The sequence below is a fragment of the Acartia tonsa genome, chromosome 5, assembly GCF_053477335.1.
Source record: "Acartia tonsa isolate MP-2025a chromosome 5, ASM5347733v1, whole genome shotgun sequence".
In the NCBI taxonomy this organism is placed as follows: Eukaryota; Metazoa; Arthropoda; class Copepoda; order Calanoida; family Acartiidae; genus Acartia; species Acartia tonsa.
In genome coordinates, this window is record NC_137264.1 from 22,904,814 (window position 1) to 22,925,254 (window position 20,441).

At 30.9% G+C, this 20,441-nt stretch overlaps 2 protein-coding genes and 1 long non-coding RNA gene across 3 annotated transcripts; 2 read left to right on the forward strand and 1 right to left on the reverse strand.

The window, feature by feature from the left end:
• The first annotated feature begins 1,810 nt into the window (after positions 1-1,810).
• Positions 1,811-6,465, forward strand: LOC145319063 (muscle-specific protein 20-like). Its single transcript, XM_080160889.1, has 7 exons — positions 1,811-1,897; positions 2,559-2,601; positions 3,185-3,238; positions 3,939-4,012; positions 5,543-5,626; positions 6,003-6,039; positions 6,362-6,465. Exons 2-7 carry the CDS (start codon positions 2,590-2,592, stop codon positions 6,434-6,436), a joined length of 336 nt encoding a protein of 111 aa, XP_080017015.1. The 5' UTR covers positions 1,811-1,897; positions 2,559-2,589; the 3' UTR covers positions 6,437-6,465.
• Positions 6,466-8,376: 1,911 nt separating this feature from the next.
• Positions 8,377-10,641, forward strand: LOC145319065 (uncharacterized). Its single transcript, XR_013879665.1, has 2 exons — positions 8,377-9,258; positions 10,204-10,641. It is a non-coding gene; the product is annotated as an uncharacterized LOC145319065 (long non-coding RNA).
• Positions 10,642-10,973: 332 nt separating this feature from the next.
• Positions 10,974-19,397, reverse strand: LOC145319064 (uncharacterized). Its single transcript, XM_080160890.1, has 7 exons — positions 19,317-19,397; positions 18,124-18,287; positions 15,313-15,631; positions 14,733-14,809; positions 14,204-14,364; positions 13,728-13,794; positions 10,974-13,033 (listed from the first exon to the last, which is right to left on the reverse strand). Exons 1-7 carry the CDS (start codon positions 19,390-19,392, stop codon positions 12,830-12,832), a joined length of 1,068 nt encoding a protein of 355 aa, XP_080017016.1. The 5' UTR covers positions 19,393-19,397; the 3' UTR covers positions 10,974-12,829.
• Positions 19,398-20,441: the final 1,044 nt, after the last annotated feature.

Below are 20,441 nucleotides of genomic sequence, written 5' to 3' on the forward strand. Positions count from 1 at the left end.
TGCTTAATAGACAACAGTAATGTAGAACAGCTCAGTTTTTAAAATCTAATAATAGTTATTATAAACAGCTTTCCGCGGATATAAACATTACAATTATGAGATTAAAACCGATTTTTAGCCTCGAGATGCCGAAGTTACGGGTTAAAAAATGGTGTTAATCTTTTGATTGTGTATTTTCATAATCATAGAAAACTGGATATAATACGATGCTAGACGTGATTTTTCATTCCATTATTTTGTGTTTTGTGTTATAATTTTTCCTCTAAGAAAACCCTGACAGAAAAACAGAAAACTCATAGTATAAGACAATAAATGAAAAAATCGATGTACAACCCCAATGACGATAAACAAAATTAATCATACTGTAAGCTAAAATCATAAATTAAAAGTATAAATATTTCTAATTTGAACCAACTTATCAAATGTTAACCTATAGTTTTTAAGCCAATAAAAGCTAGAAAGTCCAATGTGTCCTTTCTCCCTGATTCCTTTTCGAGTATCAATTCATTTCTAACCAGGGATGGAGGGGACATTTAGCTGTTTATTACACTAGTCACCAAAGTTTTGGAATAACATTTTCTTATTTGTTGGCTTAACAACTTTTTGGGCCTTTTATTGGAATTTTATCGATTAGTTCAATAAGTTGAGAGTCCAGACGTTTTCACCATTAATTTTAATATACAAAAAAGGTGATTCAGTGTATTATCATGGGGGATTTATCGGCCATTATCTTATCCCTGTAGATCCCTGGTTTTAATGTTGATGTTTATATTTTAAAGTTTATGTTTATAAACTTCCACACAAGCAAAGGACATAGATTTATACACATTTAGAGACAGGGTTGTCCAAGGGGGGATATTACCCCCCCCCAAAAAAAAAAAAAAAAATCATACCTTTCTTGTTCTCGTTTATTGTCTTTTATGTAAGATCCCTAAAAATTATTTATCCTAATATAAAAGTCTCAGATTGTTTTTCTGTGTGTCTGTCTGTTTGTATCGAAGGATATGGATCGAAAGTGAAGTTTCTTACAGGTCTTGGGAAAGTTTGCGACTATCTTGGGGATTTAACCTCCAACCTCCCAGGAGAATTAATCGATAACCTCCCCCCCCCCCCAAAAAAAAAAGATAAACTTTTATTCTACTTTTTCTTTCTAAAACTAAAATTTAAAGGGTCGATTCCCCCCCCCCCCTTTTTTTCCTCAAGTTCTCCTAGAGGCATGTAGGGAGAATAAAATAGTGAGGCTATGAAAAGATAATAAGAAGGTTAAAGAAAATGACTATACCTTTAGTCTTATTTATAGACGAATTACTGAAATATCAAGAAGGATTATTATACCAACCACAAAGTTTTATAGTTAAGTACTTTCATCCGTAGTTTTAATATTTAATAACCCAATTTAGAATTTAAAATATTTTATTTTGCCGCCAAAATGAACCGATAACGTTTCTTCCTATCAAAAGACATCCAATATTATGCCTGTATTTTGAACAGGAGAAACGTGATTGATTCATTTAAGCGGCAAATTAAGAAGTTCCAAAATTCCAACTTATGTTATCGTCCCAATGAGGATAAATAGATAGATAGATTGTATAAAGATGGATAGATTTATTTGAAAATGTTTATGTATTTAAGAGAGGCAAATCCCAGGGAAAGAAAAGACATTGTACTGCAGAAAGTGACAGGTACCCAAAGTTTTATGAATATTCTCTCTTATAAAGTAGCTTAAAACTTTTAACTCTAATAGATAGAAGGAAATTATGTGTAACATCATTGGGGAATAACATCGTCCATTATCTTATCCCTTAGATCCCTGGAATTGAGAAATATATCTGTGTATCTTCTTAATGTTAACAGTCATAAACAAATCAGATACAGGAGAGAACTTTATCATTTACAGGTAAATATTACTTTTATGTACAAAATAGCGGCTGCTTCCCTAGATTTAGCGGCTGTGTATACGACGGTGGATGGAGGTAGCTAAAAATTGCCAAAAACCAACTCCGAAACAATGATAGAATGATCTAGAACAGTCCAGGACCTCTGTGAAACATCTAAAATGACGAACTTAATAGGTTCAGTGGTTAGCAAGTTCCTAACAGACAAATCTTTTTACTTATGTTAATACTTCTACGCCCCTAGAAGCTTCTTGGGGGCAGTTGAGGAATGAGGGGATAGGGGGGGAGTCAACTACATCTATAAACAGTAAACATCATATTTTACCTATTACTATTTTTGTACCAAGAATTAACAAGATAACAATTTTACTTTATTTTTATGTATATGTATATAAAAATATTTCAGAAGTGGTAAAATAAATTATACTTATTTACGTATAAAAATAAAGGTGCAGCATAAACATGTTAGCTAAATTTTAAATTCAAAAATAAACCTTTTTTTAGGAATTCAAAGAATTAAAACAATCTAACTTTATGACATCATAAATAAGTTAAGGGGGAAAATCTTTTTCATTTGGTAGAATATCTCATATCAAATTTAAAAGATTTATAAAATTATTATATAAATCTACTTAAAAATTCTAATTAAGACTATCTTTTTAGTTGAAGACTTTATTTCCTTCCAAAGAATAAGATGCCTAGACCAGTAAGTATTTTTTGTAGTAAAGCTTCTATATGATAATTTGTGTCTTTCTGTCAGTATATCTAGGTTTGGCTGATTTTTCTAAATAACTCTTCAATATGTAGACAATTGTAAAAAGTGATAATATTGCGCAGGAATGGATATAATATACGTGGATATTATGACAAGGAAGATTTTGTTGTCAATTTAGGTTGCTAAAATGATCTTAATTTATTAGTCAATACTTTCCCAGGAGGGGAGGTGATGGGGTAAAATTGGTTTATGGGGTGTACCGTTATATAAGCCAACTGGAAGTACAATTTTTTGGGTAGGCGAAAATATGGAGCAACATCAAATTAATTATAAATCGATTTACGCAGGAGATTGTGCGTTAAGAGTTAAACTCTGCTTTGTAAATAATGACATTAATATGAGTTAATCAGAATATGATGAGCATAATGCCAGGGCTCGGCACCTACGCGTTCGCCGCGACTCAGCCTCAAATAAATAACATTTTGGATGCTTTTGAATTTTGAAAGAGTGATTGTCTTAGCCAATCTTTAGGTCAGGTTTAGACTTTTAGTAGCTATAAACGTTTTTTGATCAGGTTGCTTTAAAAAGGGACCCTGCTCAGGAACAATCAGTTCAAAATTGGATACAGGTAAACAAAAACAATTTTGATTTGGTTCTAAAGAAGGTGTCTTAACTTTGTTGATTTTTATTTAGAATACCTAGTCAGTGTTTTTAGTAAGTAGTAGATGTAAAATGGTCCATAGAATTTAAATATGCAATCGGTTTTTTTTGTAGACGTCTTATTTTTGAAGTAATTAAATTTTAAAAATAAAAACAAAAACAAAAACTTTGAACTTAAATACAGAACTTAAATTCACCTTGGGGCTAAAAAAACTCAACAGAATTCAAAAAGTAAGGTGTCAAATTAAAGATCTTACTATTTTTGTTCATAATGGCAATTTTCTTCTTTTTTTTGTTGCGTTTTAGTACCTTAAAACTGACTTAATTTAAAAAAAAAACTTACTTACTTCAAAAATAAGAGGTCTATAAAAAAAACTGATTGCATGTTTAAATTCTATGGACCATTTTACATCTACTACTTACTAAAAACACCGACTAGCTACTTTAAATAAAAATCAAAAAAGTTAAACGCCTTCTTTCAAAAAAGTATAGCTGAATGCTAAGAAATTTGAATATTTATTAAATAAGTGAAATTATTAAAATCTACCCTTTCGAACAAAGGTGTGTACACTTTCTAACAAATAAGAAGTTCGAATTATTCCTAAACTGTTTTCATATACGTCAAATTAACGGATTAGAAATCTAGTATTTTACATTTATTGTTTTAGCAATTACTTGGCGAAGAATGGCCGGTCGATCTTGCTTACGAAGACGCTCTCAAAGACGGAGTTATACTAGCAAGGTTTGTAATAGTTATTCATCGCATGGTATCAAAATGAAAAGCTCTAAGATTAAAACAAGTTTTGTTAGCCCCAAGGGGTCGAAGGCACGGATAACAAAACCGGTATAAATTTAATTATTTGTATTCTAATATTAGTTGGTAAATGTCTGTAATACGATGCTATACATGATTTTTTCACTATGGCCGAGAACAGGTTCTAATCCAGTTAATATTAATCGGGTTCGAAGACATACTGGAAAGTAATTTTGAGTAGTTTCCCTTAAATCGTTTATGGACCACAAACATCCTTTTTTTTATAGAAAAACCGTATTTTGGATTCTTATTAAGTTAGGTTATAAGAGTTCCACAGAGATATTTCTCATCAGGGTTATTAGAACCCCTTAAAGGATTTGAAATATTCAAAGATAAAAAGAACTTTTAGGTTAGGTCATAAGAAGCAATGGTCCTAAGTGTATAGAGTAATTCTATTAAATCTCCACGCGTAAAGAATTGTACTATTTTCTTAATATAATTTCAATATTATAAAATTTATCTAACAATTTAAAAATTGTTATTATAATCTAATTTGAAATTATTTTACATGTAAAATATTCTATTATAAATTATATTAGTTTTAAGATATTTAATTCTAGACTAAGCTTTGACGTACTTAGTTAATTTTTTCCTACAAAAATAAATATTATGCTATTTATTATTGAAGATAGATAGATAGATAGATAGATAGACATAAAGATAACTATTTAGCGTGATAAACTAAAAATTGCAAGATATAAAGTAGTAAGCTTTTGGTGTCCATAGCTTAAGATCTCAATAACCGATAAAACTTTATGGTTCTCCTTTACAGTGAATCTTCTAATAGATTCAGGGAAGGTTTATAACTATTTTGGGAGGTAGTACCACCACAAAAAAATCGCCCTAGAAACAATTCACCTTCCCCAAAGTTTTTTTAAAATTTTTTCTTTTAAAGTTATAATTAAATATCAAGGAGTCGATTTAGCCAACCCCACCCCCCCCCCCCACCCCACCCACAAGTTCCCCCGCAAGTTGCAAGAAAAAAGAAAGATGTATAGAAAGAAACTATAATTAGATAGAATCAATATCCAATAACTAAAGCTAGATAGGATAATGGATGCATAGACACATTTCTGCTTAATAGATAGATAGATAGAAACTACAGACAGATAAACAATGTCCATCTTTAGAGTGATGAACATCTTGCTACCCAGGAGCATAATAGATAGATAGATAGACACTACAGATAGATAAACAATGTCCATCTTTAGAGTAATGAATATGTTACTTCCTTACAGCATAATAGATAGATAGATAGACACTATAGACAGATAAACAATGTCCATCTTTAGAGTGATGAATATGTTACTTCTTAAAAGCATAATAGATAGATAGATAGACACTACAGATAGATAAACAATGTCCATCTTTAGAGTGATAAACATGTTACTTCCTAACAGCATAATAGATAGATAGATAGATAGACACTGCAGACAGATAAACAATGTCCATGTTTAGAGTGATGAACATCTTACTGCCCGGAAGTATACCAAAGATTAACACAAAAGGGACAAACTTCAGAATGATGGAAAACGTAAACATGTAAGTATATGTACACTGGTTATACTTAGACGAGTACATTTAGGGTAAGGGATAGAGCTGGTGTATTCACACCCCATGGCATGTTGTTATATAGAGTGGGGAAGTCAGAACCCCTCATTCCCACTTTCCCAAGGAAAGAAATAAAATTGCCCCCAAAAAACAGAAAAGATGTTGTAATTTACCACCCTCGGGTCTCAAAGTCGTCAAAATCGTGTACACACCCTTACTTAAATAATTACTTTCCTATAAATTACAAAACTATTTTTTTTTTAATTTTAAATGTCCATCTGTTTTATCCTTCTGTTACAAGCGTTTAGGGGGAAACTTGAGTTTATTCTGTGTGTGTATCCATATTTTTGATATGTGTATTTTGCAGGATCCAAAAAGCCCTGGTAAAGTACGGTGTCCCACAGGTAAAACTTTAAGATCTATTATACAATAAAATCATTTTAGTAGATGTAATATTTTATTGTATCTGGATTATTTAATTATCTCTAAACGAAAAAGTTTATAAAATATTAGTGTCTTTTAACCATTGAATTCCCCCACCCTTATATTTTAACATTACCTTCAGCATAAGGTAGAATATGGCTAACCCATGCGGGGGTCTTAACCCTGCAGGGCCTGCGTTGGTCTAACAACCAAAAATAAATGAAAATCACAATTTTAATCAGTAGTCACTATATTTTTTTAAATCTTTGTCATAATCTTTTCTATAAAATATTTCTATTTCAGTCTGATGTATTCCAAACCAACGATCTATGGGAGAAACGTGACCTAGGAATAAACTCAATGTTTAAATGTATGTAATAAATATGACAACATCCATAATTAGCGCATCTCATAAATTTACAAATTCAAGATTGAAGAATTAAATCTACCCCTTACTTATTTTCAATTTATATCGAAATATGTGGGGATTTTAGGACCTTGAGGTTTATAACTTATACATATTATTATGTATCGCGTTCATAAATTTTACCTTATAAAAAAACGGCAATTTTCCTAGTACCAAAAAGGTATCCTCCACTCAATTCTTTGGGGGGTTGGAAGCCCTTGAAGATAGAGGAGAAACCACCATATATATGTCATCCAAGACCTTTAATAAATGTCATGCTGTCCAATAATTTATCAAAATAACATATAAACAAAATATTTTAAAAAGTTAAAGGATGTTTTTTTAAAGTAATTATTAAAATATAAGAAATAACAGCATAACATCATTAATTAAATGTATTTTGGTTTAAACTTTAATCCTAATTAATAAATTACTTAAAACGTTCAAACTTTAATTTTTACATTAATGGATGATATCATATTATTTAAGAAATAATAATAACAATTAACTACGTAAATTAAGAACTATAACATACTCTAAATTAGTTTATAAAAATAAACAATGACTTTAAGTAGCGAAGGAATAAAAATCAATGTTTTTCAAAAGGAATTAAAAAGGAATTGAGAATCAATAACTTTTTTTTCAAAGTAGGTCAAGCATGTATTAGTATTGTATAGAAAAATAATCAAGAAACAAGGATGACAGCATTCATAAAGAATAATTTTGTGGGCGCAATGTTACATTAATAAAGGATACATTACAAGGACCTACTCACTTATGATTACGCATGATTATAGAGAAGCTTATCTTATTACATTGTGGCCTATCGTTCAAGGGATCATAATTCAAAACAACAATATAATTGGTAGAATTAAACATGTAAAGAGTAATGAAGATTTGCTAGATATACTTTCTAGTTACAAAATGAGATATGACAATAGTCTCATACCTAAATCAACGATACGGGCTAGTCATTAAGAAAGTACGGCCGGATTGAATCTAGTCGATGCTTGTAGAAAAATTTCTTTTTTAACTAGTTATGTATATAGAACGCACATAATATAAAACGAAACTGCTGGAAAAGTGTTGTAATAATTTCATTTTAATTCTAATATATATATTTATTAGACCCTACAATTTAATTTAGTTCAAAAGATTTCTTTTCCAGAATCCTAATTATATAACTGATTTTATTAGCGATGGTACCCTAAAACTTCTATTGTTTGTCTATCTGTAATCTATATTGAAAAAGTAGGTTTTCCCAGCTACTTTTTAAAATAGATAACTCATTTTTTTTTGGAAGATTATGCTTTTAAAAGAATTCAAAATTCAAGACCTTCGCAACTCATTGATACTTTAATCATTGTTAATACCATCATACAAAAAATTTTTGAAGTAAACATGATGTAATGTTCTCTTCTTACAAAAATTCAACTTTAATTGCAAAAACTCTAATAAGAATGCCATTTTTAATGATTTATTTGCGACTGCTAACAATTGAAATAGTTCTTAATCGCATCATATTATAGACAGCTTTCCGCGGGTATTAAAATGAAAAGAAATTAATTAAAACCACTTTTACTACAAAGTCTCTGGCTAACAAAATTATTGGTATAATAATTATGATTTTTATTTTAAAATTCGTCGAAAAATGGCCATAATACGACGCAATACATGATTTTTAGTATGGTTTAGAACCGGTTTTAATCCAGCGGATAGTAATCAGTCCCGAAGCCAGAAAAATAGTAATGTCTGAAACATTTGTCTATTCTTTTTCTTTATTTGAAAACAGAGAAATTAAAAATAAGTTATTGAACTAAAAAACTATAATCTTTATAATAGTAAGCTTGACTAAAGCAAAACGTTTAAAACTGTTATGAATATGTTAAGTTTCATTAATAAAGGTACTAAGAAAGAGAGGTAATGTCTGATTGAGCCAATAAATGAATCGCATCGGAGCATACATGAAATTTCATTGGTTGAATTAAACTGAAGTTTTCTAGTTTTTTCATTAGAGTTAATTAGAGCTGTTTTTTCAACTTTTACTCGAATCAAGTCCATCACATGATGAAGTACTGCCTTCATATTGTTGTTTCACATCTATGTTTTATCTGTGCATAAATAATAAATATGCTTCATCTATTGCAATCGTTGTAAAATAATAAAAATCCCTTTATGAATTTAAATTAATAAAATCATATTTTTTCTCGAGTTTCTATTAAAACAAAAAATAATATCTCGGACTTCAAATGTACATGATTTATAATCTTTAATTCGTAATTTGTATCTATTATAAACATTTAAAATACATAAATTCATAGTTTGTTTCATGTTTACCTCGAAATAGATTATATAAAAATAAAAAAAATAAAAATAGAAATACAACAGTACGTTCGTTAGGTTTTCAACAGGACCTAGCGTTGTACTGTGTAAAGGAAAGGGCATATTTTTTTCATTTTGTTCATATAAAAAGTCAGCTGTAAATAGTCGCATTTCTTAATATAAAGCTTTTCTCACGTAAATTATATCGTGTTAAAATTTATTTTCTAGTTTAGTGTAAAGCATATTACAAATCCTTTAATAAGTTAGCTATGAATTGTTGAATTCCTTAATATAAAGTTAGCTTTCTAGAAATTATATACTCGAAAAAATTTTTGTCAGCTGGAGGAGTTCCTTTGCCATATTTACGAAAAAGGGGTTTACACTATACTTCTTCTCTCCTAATTCTATTGTTTCATTGAGTTTACAAATGGTAGGAGCTGTTACGAACACTCTATTTGCTTTGGATAGAGCGGTAAGCATTATTAAATATCGGGTTTATTAAATAGTTGCATTTTTGTGCATATAATTTCTAAGAGTAATAAGAGTAATAAGGTTTTGTAGATAAAAAAAGTAAATTTTTTATATGGCTCAGCAGATCTACGATTAACTATATAGGTCATACACAGTCTATGTTCTAAATAAATATGCAAATGTATTAAAATTACAAGTTACTGTCCTGGTTGAATAAAACTAATGGGTAGTTGTGTCTTCGCCCAATAAAATTTTCCTTGTTAAAACCTAACTGTATTTTTAAACATTTTGACATTTTGTTCTGTTAAAATTGATTTTATTTTTAGCCAAAAAAAAATTTACCATCTGTTCATGTTTAAGAATAAATCAAAGTTGTATAAAGGAAATTTATTTTTAGAATCTTAATTTTAATACTCAACTATTCTAATGAAGCAAGAGATAACTTTAATAACTTCGGATACTTTTAAAAATACTAGCGGCTGCGCCCCTAGCCTCTAGTGGCTTTGCCCCAAGAGATAATTTAAAAAAAAATAAAAAATAAAGTACTACTGGTGCTTGGTCTAATGTGTTCCCAAGAAAATTATTTTTTTTTTTTGGGGGGGGGGAAATTTCATTTTTTTTGAAAAGAAGAAAATAGCTTAAAACCACCACGGGACCAATAGGTATATACACTGAAGAGTAGAATCAGATCGGTTCAGTGGTTACCGAGATCTTAAGGGACGGACGGACGGACGGACGGACGGACGGACGGACGGATAGACAGACAGACAGACGGACAGACAGACATCATTCTACTTTGTATTATAGATTGTATTATAATAGAACTGTCAAATCTACGGAAGGAGTAATTTTGTTTATCATTTGTTGGGTTGCAGAATAATTTCTCATGTATTGTCTTATCCCTTGAGATCCCTGTTTTAACTATTTAATATATATGTATGTCTAGGTCGGAAAGCATGCAGATTATACAGGACCCAGGCTTCAGCATAAAATCTATTTTGAACCAAGTTTGTAAATATTTTTCCAGTATATGGCTTTGAAACTGATTAATATACGCTGGAATATAATTGGTTCTCAAACATACGGAAAAATCAATTATCATATCATATTATAAGCAGTTTTTCATGAAAAATCAAAAACTTTTTAGGATAATTCCCTTTTTGACTGGTCCTTCGGCCACTCAGGGCCAACAAAACTTTTATTATTCTTATATTTTTTATTTCACTATCCCCAGAAAACTGTCTTTAATACGTCAATATTAATAACTATTTTCGTACAAGAACACAGTAATAGAGAAGTTTTTTTGTTTTAAATTTAAAAATTTAGTATATTTCTTTAAAATTTGTGTCCATGTAATAACTTAAATAAATTGTACTTACTAAAATCTTTGTCATCAATGATTCTTTCAGTGGCGTGCGGTAGAGGGGTGTAAAAGGGTGTCATTAACCCCCTTAAAATTCAAATTAGGAAGGCCGTCCTTCCCCCTTTTTCATCCCTTAAAGTTTTACACACCCCTGGTGAATAACTGTGCACGCCACTGGTTTTATTTAATTGTTTTAAAAACAAAATTCAAGCTTTTATCATAGCAAAGATATTCTATAATCCTAGTTTTTCTGTACGTTAGTCTGACCCTCAGTACGAATCTATAAAACACTAGATAATGTTCAATTATGATTTTTTTTAAATTATAAATTTGCTAATCAAATAAATGTCGTAATCAGTGATTTATTGACAAGTGAAATGACTCATGCACAAACCAATTAATTGCCCTTTTCTAGATTTTTTTCTTCCAATTTAAATTTTGTCTTTCATCAAATTTAAAAGCATTTTCATTAACAAATAAAAAAAATAAAAAAGCATTATTTATTTCAAATAAATTACATAAATATTATCAATTTATTATTATACATATAAATGGAAGGAATTATTATATAAGGTAAAAATGGTTATATTATTATTTTTTTCTTTTTCTATGATATTTTATTTTAAAAAAGAAAGTTGTGAAAAAAAATGTTTAATAAGTGAGAAAAATCGATATTTTTTATCTAAATAATTTAAATACAAAAAAAAATATCTAAAATCACCAAATCGTAAAAAAATTGCCATAGAATATTTGTAAAGAATAAATTCAGCTCGTAATTTTGATTATGTTTTTTAGTAATATTTGGCTTTTTAGTACTAAAACGTTAAAATATATATCTATTAATTAATTAAGGACGTGCGGGAGGTTATTTTGGAGGGGTGTGGGGGGAAGGATGAACTACACACCATCCTACTGTATTTTTATCAGGAATTTTAAGGAAAAAGACAATGAACGATAAATTGATATACGTCCAAAATAATGATAAACAAATTACCCCTTCTGTAGATTAACTAGCCAATCAAAATTCAATAAAAGTATTCAAAGTCCTTGAGAAATCAAAACTGTGGGTACTGAGTTTTCTAGATTTATATTCAAGGGATATAATTTATTATGTGCGCTGCGCACACCCCCTTAGCAAGATTATTTGCACGCACCTAAGAAGGGTAATTAAAAAAAATATAAATAATAAATATAAGGGTATTCAAAAGTAACTTTGACAAAACTTAGATACAAAGCACATCTAAATAAATAATTAAAACTAACGTATAAAAATGCTACGATAAATACAACTACAACAGATAATAAAATAAAAAATATTTAATTAATTTTGAGATTTACTCCCCTTGGAAAGGAGGTTTTTAATTAGTTGAGAAATTACTAGATTTATAAAAAAAATATTTCCTAAGATTTTATAAGAAAATGGTTTATGATTATGTTGAAACAGGGTAAAAACTTTTGAAAACAATTAAATTTGAATTATCTAAAGGATTAAACAACATAAAAAAAAACTTAGAAAAAAAGCTTGTGTTGGGAACGAACTATTATTTGCTGGTGAAGGAATGGTTTCACTCAAAGTCTCTATTGAACACAGAACAACACCCCTACTCTTCTTAAAATCAAATTTTAAAAAAGGAAGGGGGTAGTTTTTTTATTACTGTCGGGATAGGTTTGGGTATATTGGCCATTATATAGGCCCCGACAGGTTATGCATTTTAAACCAATACCACACCCTTATTTTAAAAAATGGGGAGGTAGGGGTTTTCAGTGCTAAATCAGAAAACAAATTTTTTTATCATAATCTAATTGTTTTTAAAAATCTTTTTAACCTGCTAGAAAAAACGTAAGACTAGAGTAAAATGGCACAATTTATATTTTTTAACATGAAAATCGATGAATAAATGGCATGTTCCTATTTTCAATCAAAAAAATATTTTTTTAAATTTCTAAATACTATTTCAACTTAAATATTTTAGTAATTTCTCAACCCAACAATTTAAATAACATATCACTGTTATATATAACAAGTTATTGTAATAAAACAAGGATAATTATGTCTCAAAATAGCAAAGCTTACTGAAAAATTTTATTACAATAACCGAAGTCACTAAAAAATTATAATGTGTTTAAATCACTAAACCTAGTTTGCGTTTGTATGTACACTCACGCAACCTCGCTTGCGCATCATATAATCACGCAACCTCCGTACTTATTAAAATCCCTCGAACAGACTGGGATCCATGAAGCCGAAGTTGACTTCGGAAGTTGTTTGTTGTTGTGAGGTCTGTTCAGCAGCGGGTGTAATTTTAACAGATTCAACTACAGGCAGCGTTTTAGATTCCAGAGTTACAGCGGGGCTATCCTCCACAACAACTAGGGTGGGGCGGTCGATCAGTAACCGTCTGTTAGTAGATTTCTGTAATTTTAATAACTATGTTAAGTTCAAGCCGCTGCACTGGTGAATGTGCTACATAAAAAAAGGAATATTAAAAATTTTATGCCGAAGTATCCCAAATGATGTCAGTACCAGTCTCAAGATTAACGTAGAGAATTTATTGCATAATAGGCATATTTTCTGTAACTAAATATGTTAAATACTAGCAGCTGTGCCTCTAGAATCTAATTCTAAAGGCTCTATATTCAAAGGGCCGAAAAAAAACCTAAAACCAGACTTATTTTTTAAGGATTACAGAGCCTGTAAGAAGCCCCATTGTAAAGGAGAACGATATCGGTTCAGCAGTTAGCGAGATCATTTGCTACAGGCAAAAAAAAACTTACTACTTTATATAATACTAGCGGCTTTGCCCCAAGAGGTAATTAAAAAAAACAGTAGTAGTAGTGGTGCAGCACCAATGTTTTTATTACCTGCATCAGCAAAAAAAAATGGAAGGGTGATTTTTTGTTTTGTAGGGGGTTGGGGGTTTCTCACCCCCCTCCCCCCCTCCCCCAAGAACATAGCTTAAAACCACAGGACCAGTAGGTATATTCCCTGAAGAGTAGAATCAAATAGGTTCTGTTGTTACCGAGATCTTAAGCTTCAGACGGACGGACAGACATCAAGCTACTTTGTATTATAGAAGATGGATTTCAAAATTCTTATAATTGCTTACATTCAAATGAGTCTTCTTGTTATGGGCCAACTGGGTATTCTTCAAATCTTCTCTCCATAGGTTATGCCTAAAATAATTGGTTATCATTAATCATTATCTTTTATTATTGCCATATAAAAAAACATCTTTAGAGCATTACAGATAAACCGATATACCAAAGGACAGGGGAATGTATATAAAAAAATAAACTGTCTATCTTTCATAACAGCTGAGTAAATCACCTTTTTATTCTAGTTTTTTTACATTTATTTTAAAATCTTTTTTTGTCTAAAAACAAAGAGAGTTATAGAGTAGCTCGCTATTAATAATCTGTTCAGGCAAAAAATAGAGCATGACATTTTTACAACCGGCATAAATACAGAAAAATGGCACAGAGTAGATGTACTTTTGGCAACATTGGCTGTTATTTTGCTAGAAACTTATTTTTTGGCCAGATAAAAGCAAGTGGCAAAACTGACAAAATAATTATAACTTACTTTACTCTGTCAAGCAAGTCTTGATCAATGAGATTATTGAGAATAACTTGTTTATTAGAATCTGAGATGGTGTGTTTATGATCATGGATCCCGTGGCCTCCTCCGTCTCCTAATTCCAGCTCACCGGTCAGGTCAACGAATGGCTGTACGTTAGCAGTTTCCTGAAAATTGATATGGTTAATCAAACATCTGAATTAGTCCTGTTCTTTTTATCAAAAGAAATTCAATTAATTTAAGCTAACTCATTGCATTAATGCAACAAAGAGATTACTGCCCTTTCAAACCATTATGTGTACACTTTCTAACCGATAAAATTGACGAATTGTTATTACACTGTGATCCAATTCAGAGATTTATAATCTAGATATACTTTATATATTTGTTGAAAATATTGTTGATCTAAGTATTAGACAACTTAATCTTTCTCAAACCCACTATACAAATTTTATTTTAATAATTTCGTTTTTTGATAATTAGACGATAGAATAATTTATCTTCCATGCTCCTATCCCTTTATAGTGTATAATACCTGAGGTTTCTTGGAGGAATCAAAGAATGCCGGGGCACCAAACTGTTGCACAACTGCGGGGATATGGTAGTTCTCTTCTAGATAGATAGATAGATAGATAGATAGATAGATAGATAGATAGATAGATAGATAGATAGATAGATAGATAGATAGATAGATAGATAGATAGATAGATAGATAGATAGATAGATAGATAGATAGATAGATAGATAGATAGATAGATAGATAGATAGATAGATAGATAGATAGATAGATAGATAGATAGATAGATAGATAGATAGATAGATAGATAGATAGATAGATAGATAGATAGATAGATAGATAGATAGATAGATAGATAGATAGATAGATAGATAGATAGATAGATAGATAGATAGATAGATAGATAGATAGATAGATAGATAGATAGATAGATAGATAGATAGATAGATAGATAGATAGATAGATAGATAGATAGATAGATAGATAGATAGATAGATAGATAGATGGATTGTTTGTCTTTGTATTTATTATTTAAAGGACGGACAGTATGACATACGTACAAACCATAGTTGAAGTAGTTGTGCTGCAGAAATCTTACCTGTAAAATGTGGCTTGGAGGAATGAACAGGAACAGGCAGTGGAGCTGGAGCTGGAGTGGGGCCTAGAGCTGGAGCCGGTATCTCCCCAAAACTAAACTCCGGCTTGGGGAAGCTGCCGATGGGCGGGCCCTGGAACCCGAAGCTAGCCTCTGACGGCGGTGCAGCGTTTAGGAAACCACCGCCCTGCTGGTGTTGATGCCCGAATGAGGAGGTCGGTGGATTGGGGTTGAAGGAGGCGAATGAGTTGGGGAAGTTGGGCGGAAGGGGCAGCGGATTTTTTGGCGGTTGCGCAGGCCGTGGTGGCGGGATTTTACCCCCCTGAAATAAATCAAATTAGTAATAGGTAAAAAAAACAAATTAACATATATCTTTTATGTTAAAGTAGCTGGATGTCCGTCTGTGTGTGTGTGTGCGTTAAAAAAATATACCTGCCAAACCATTTACCACTTATAGCCTTACTATATGTTGGTACAGGCAAGAATTAAGCTATTTTTCATAAACATATTTACTCTTAACCCAACCCTTTACTTTATACCAGTGGTAAACGAGATCTTATTACACACAATATATAGACATACATCTGGCTACTTTTATATGTGATTTTAATTATTCAGAACTTAGACGACAATAAACAATAAACTTTTCAAAATTTTATACTTAAAATTTTTTAGTAAGTCTACTCTTAATTTATAACGTTTATTATTCATTTAATCAGCATTGCTTCTCTGTAATAATAGTGTCTGTAGGTCACAATACTGAAGATGAGTCTTGTCTGTTTCTAGGCAAAGGCATCCCCCCCCCCTCCAAAAAAAAAAAAAAGGCAACTGTTTTCGTGTTTGAAATTTTTCAATTTTTCATTACAGGGAGGGAGTGTAAATTGGACTGTAAATCTTACTGGTTCTTAAAGTTCTTGTATAACCATGTTCTTTCATTCGTTGGATTGGGGACAATTGGTTGGTTCAAACTAGCAGTGGCTTAACTTTTTTACACAATAATTTTAATTTATAGAAGGTTTTTTTGTTTATAATCATTGCATGCTTATTGTCAATTGTCATATTCCTTGAGATCCCTACAATTAATAGACATAGTTTCATTTTTTACTTACTGTACTGTACTTGTTTTATATTATGTTTTTTTATAATGAAATTTTCCTTGTTAGAATTAAAACTAAGACATTGCATGTTGTTTAAATAACAAGGACAATTGTGTTTCTAACTTTATAGGTAGCGCGACAATAGCAAGCTACCAAAATGTTTTTATTTTTCATTTTAAAAAGAATAATAAAGTATTATACACATACAGGGGGGAAATAACAAATGGTGCTATCTTTCAGACCTATTTTTTTAACATTAAACCCTTCCCTCCCCCCCTTTTTTTTATTTATAGCCTTTACTGGGGGCTCTACCGCTACTTTGTAGTATTTTATCAAAGAAGGTATCGATAAAAGCATTGGCGTCCGGTAGAAAGGTGTAAGGGTGTCAACACCCATCTTAAAATTAAAATTATGCAGGACTGTCTTCCCATTTTTTCATGATATAATGACAGCTTATCAAATCTTGTACGTTTATCGTTTGGCATTTCTAAAATCAGTTTACAAAAAGCAGGACAGACGGAGGGACGTACTTAATTCCCTAATTATAAAGTAGCTACGCTACTAAAAAATAATTAAATGCATGATATACTTTTATAACCAAATTTTAAATATCAATGAAATTGTTTTTTAGAAATGAATCTACAATATATTCCTCTTTGTCTGTCTGTCCGTCAGGCCGTTATGCAAAAAGAGAATTATGTAATTTTCTCAGCTGCTATTCAAGACAGACAGCTGAATATTTTGTGAAGGTTACCTAAACTAATGACCGTCGATCTGGCAGTCTAACTGCAAAAATATGTAAACATGTCAAACATTCTGATCTTAAAATTACTTTGACCGTATCTTTATCAATAATTTTCTGTGCTTCACTTCTTATGGATGCTCTCATCCTTATTTTAAAAAAATATTTTTAACGTAACTTATTCCCTTTGAACATTAAGACCATTTAGACGAAGGTTTTGCAATCAAAGAAATTTTTAGCAGTCGGATTTGATTCAATCTCATTATACAAAGACAAAATTCTAAGGTACGATAAAATCTTCCCTAGGGAAGCTTTATCCTAAGAAATTTAAATGTGTATCAGTGACTTATTACATGAGCTATTATTGAATAAACAAAGTTGTCATGATAATAATATTTTCAGTATCGCATCGAAACCGATAAATATCCGGTGGATTAGAACCGGTTCTCAGCTACACTGAAAAATTATGTATAGCATCGTATCATATCCAGTTTTCTACGAAAAGAAAAATTGTTTTAATCTTATAATTGTACATTTAAAATCTGCGGAAAGTTGTTTATAATACGATGCGATAAATAACTAATATGGTATTATTATTGGTTTTTATTCAGTCACTACCACTCTTCCAAAATCTAGAATATTATTATCAGGTTGTTGCTGCGCTACTTAAGAACATTAACATCTTTTAATATCATTCAATTAAATTTTATACTCTAGGTACATCATGAATGACAACATTTTGCAATTTTAATTAATTGTCAAAATTTAGAATATTTTGAAAATCATTATTAACAATGAAGAACCAATTTCGTAATTAAATACCCTATTATATAAATAAGTAAGAGCCAATAGTAATTTTAATGGAAATCGAATAAAGCTCTAGTCCCCAACAAAGAAATCCATTCTTCATAAACAGTATAGAAGGACGTACAGACATTTTGAATTATAATGTAGCACCGCTACTAAAATACTTACTTGGCCGGGTCTGATGGCGAGGTTTGGCGGAGGCTGCAGTGGGGGCGGAATATTCTGCGGCGGACGGCCGCCGAACCCTTTCTTGATAAAGCTAAAGAAGTTGTTCTTTAGATTTTCTATTTCTCCGAAAAATCCGCCAGACTGGGCTGCTCGTGTTCTGAACCCTTTTTTTCGTATATTTGGTTAAATAGTATAATATTTTTTTTAGGCTAGGTAAAGTTGAGTTAGATTAATGGAAACCCCAGAGGTAAACGCATTTTTGAAATGTGGTGAAAAAAATGAAGTTATAAAAGATTTTTACTTTTTTTAATTTGATTTTTTATTTATTAATTTTTGTTTTGTAATAAAAAGGTACTCTCTCTCTCTCTCTCTCTCGCTCGCTCTTTTAATTTATGCTACTATTGTGCTACTTCGCCCAATACTCTGCTACGATATCGATGGCGAACTCGCATGCTACCTTTTGCTTGAGAGGATGATTTTCTAACGTTTATCACCAAAAAATTAGGTGGTATAAGCTACCATTTGAGATATCGAACAACGTAGCATGCTACCTTTTTTTAAAGTTTCGCTGGGCTGGGTTAACATCATATTCTTGTTTAAATCAAAATTTATATTTCAATTACAAATGAAATAACCGAAGAAAACTGAAATTGATTAATGATCAAGATACTTTATTTAAATAATTGTATTCTAAACAAAAAAGTAAATGTTTCCATATTTTCATTAGGAAAGTGTTAATTGTTAGTTTTATAAATAATTATCAGTTTTTTATTATTTGTAACGGAGGTACTGGTAAATTTGTTTTATCCTTTTTTAAAAGTAACAGAATGTCTGTCTGTGAGACTGTCGGTACTGAAGGATCTTGCTAAATGTTGGACCTTTATGGTTTCACTTTACAATGAATTTAAGTAACAGTTTACATTCAACATCCCCAAGAGAAATCGACCCTCAAAAGAAATAACATTTTCCCAGGAATTTGTCTTTTACTTTTAAAACTAAATTGAAAGGGGAGGGTCGACCATTCCCTTACGTAGTTACGCAGCTACGCAACCAATCAATACTGGATAGAAAGAAATATTTAGGTATACGCCATTAGATCTTTATTAGATGTATATCTGAATCAAATTTAGTAACAATTATTTAGTAACCGAACGTAACAGTCGCAGAATTAGATAGATAGATATAATAATAACCAAATATTCCTTGTCTTGGCACAGCCAATGTCAGGGGGACACACAGACACATACATATTAGAATAGATCCCCTCATTTTTATATTCTGAAATAGAGATAGATATAGATTATAGATAGATAAATAAACAGATAGATAGAAACAGCTATTGATAGAGGGACACACATCATATTTATATTTTCTAAACTATATATACAGATAAATAGAGAATTATCCTTATACTAAAGTAACAGGATGTTTGTTTGTGTGTCTGTGTATCTGTGTGTCTGTCTGTACCGAAGGATCTCGCTAACCGCTGAACCGATCGGGTTCTCCTTTACAGGGTAGCTTCTCAAAGGTCCCGGGAAGGTTTATAACTATTTTCTTGGGGGGTGGGACACCCCCAACCCACCCAAAAAATGAAAAATCCCCCACCCCCCAAAAAATTTTTTTTATCTAAAATTAAAAATGAGAAAGAGGGGGGGGCACCCCCCTCCCCAGAAAAAAAATACTTTTTTAAAATTCTAAAACAAGAAATTGGGTTATTAAATTCGACTCTCTCCTCCTCAAGTGCCCCTAGAGGCCACTAGGGGCGTAGCCGCTAGTATATAGATATAGTAGAATAAATATATTTTTTTTATATTTTTAAGTTCAGACACTGCCAGATTGTACTAGCCAATCAAAATTTTATAAAAGCCCATCAATAGAAGCCAATGAATGATTGAGCGTGTGTTTATAAAACTTTTTGGAAATGCAGTATAATTTAAAGTTGATTGTCCCACCCCTCCCTGTTTGTGGAAAGCTTGCGGCAAAACAACAAAAATTCCGAATTCTTAAAGATTAAAATTAATGTATCTTCATTTGTTTGAATAAATCCATAAATATATGGCAAACAAGAATAGGTTTGTCCATAAGTAGCTCAAAAACAAGAAAAACAAGCATGGTTTAGGAAACAGTAAACTGTAATACATTTTCTTTAAAATAAATTATTCCTTGAAATGAAACTACTGAATAAAATTTATGAGAGGACGTAAAAGATATTTTTTTCGGGTGAAGAAAATCTTTTAATTGAGTTTATTATTAATCTTTTAAGTAGGGAGGAATATGACATAAACAAAAATTATAACCTATTGGTAATGAACTAAATT

Coding starts and splice junctions, on each gene's coding strand:
- LOC145319063 (XM_080160889.1), top strand. Junction 5,627..6,002: donor ATGATGGAAAACGTAAACAT/GTAAGTATATGT, acceptor TGTATTTTGCAG/GATCCAAAAAGCCCTGGTAA. Junction 6,040..6,361: donor TAAAGTACGGTGTCCCACAG/GTAAAACTTTAA, acceptor TTTCTATTTCAG/TCTGATGTATTCCAAACCAA.
- LOC145319064 (XM_080160890.1), bottom strand. CDS start 19,392: ATGAGGGGATCTATTCTAATATGTATGTGTCTGTGTGTCCCCCTGACA. Junction 15,632..18,123: donor TCGCCATCAGACCCGGCCAA/GTAAGTATTTTA, acceptor GATTTATTTCAG/GGGGGTAAAATCCCGCCACC. Junction 14,810..15,312: donor CTCCAAGCCACATTTTACAG/GTAAGATTTCTG, acceptor CTATCTATCTAG/AAGAGAACTACCATATCCCC.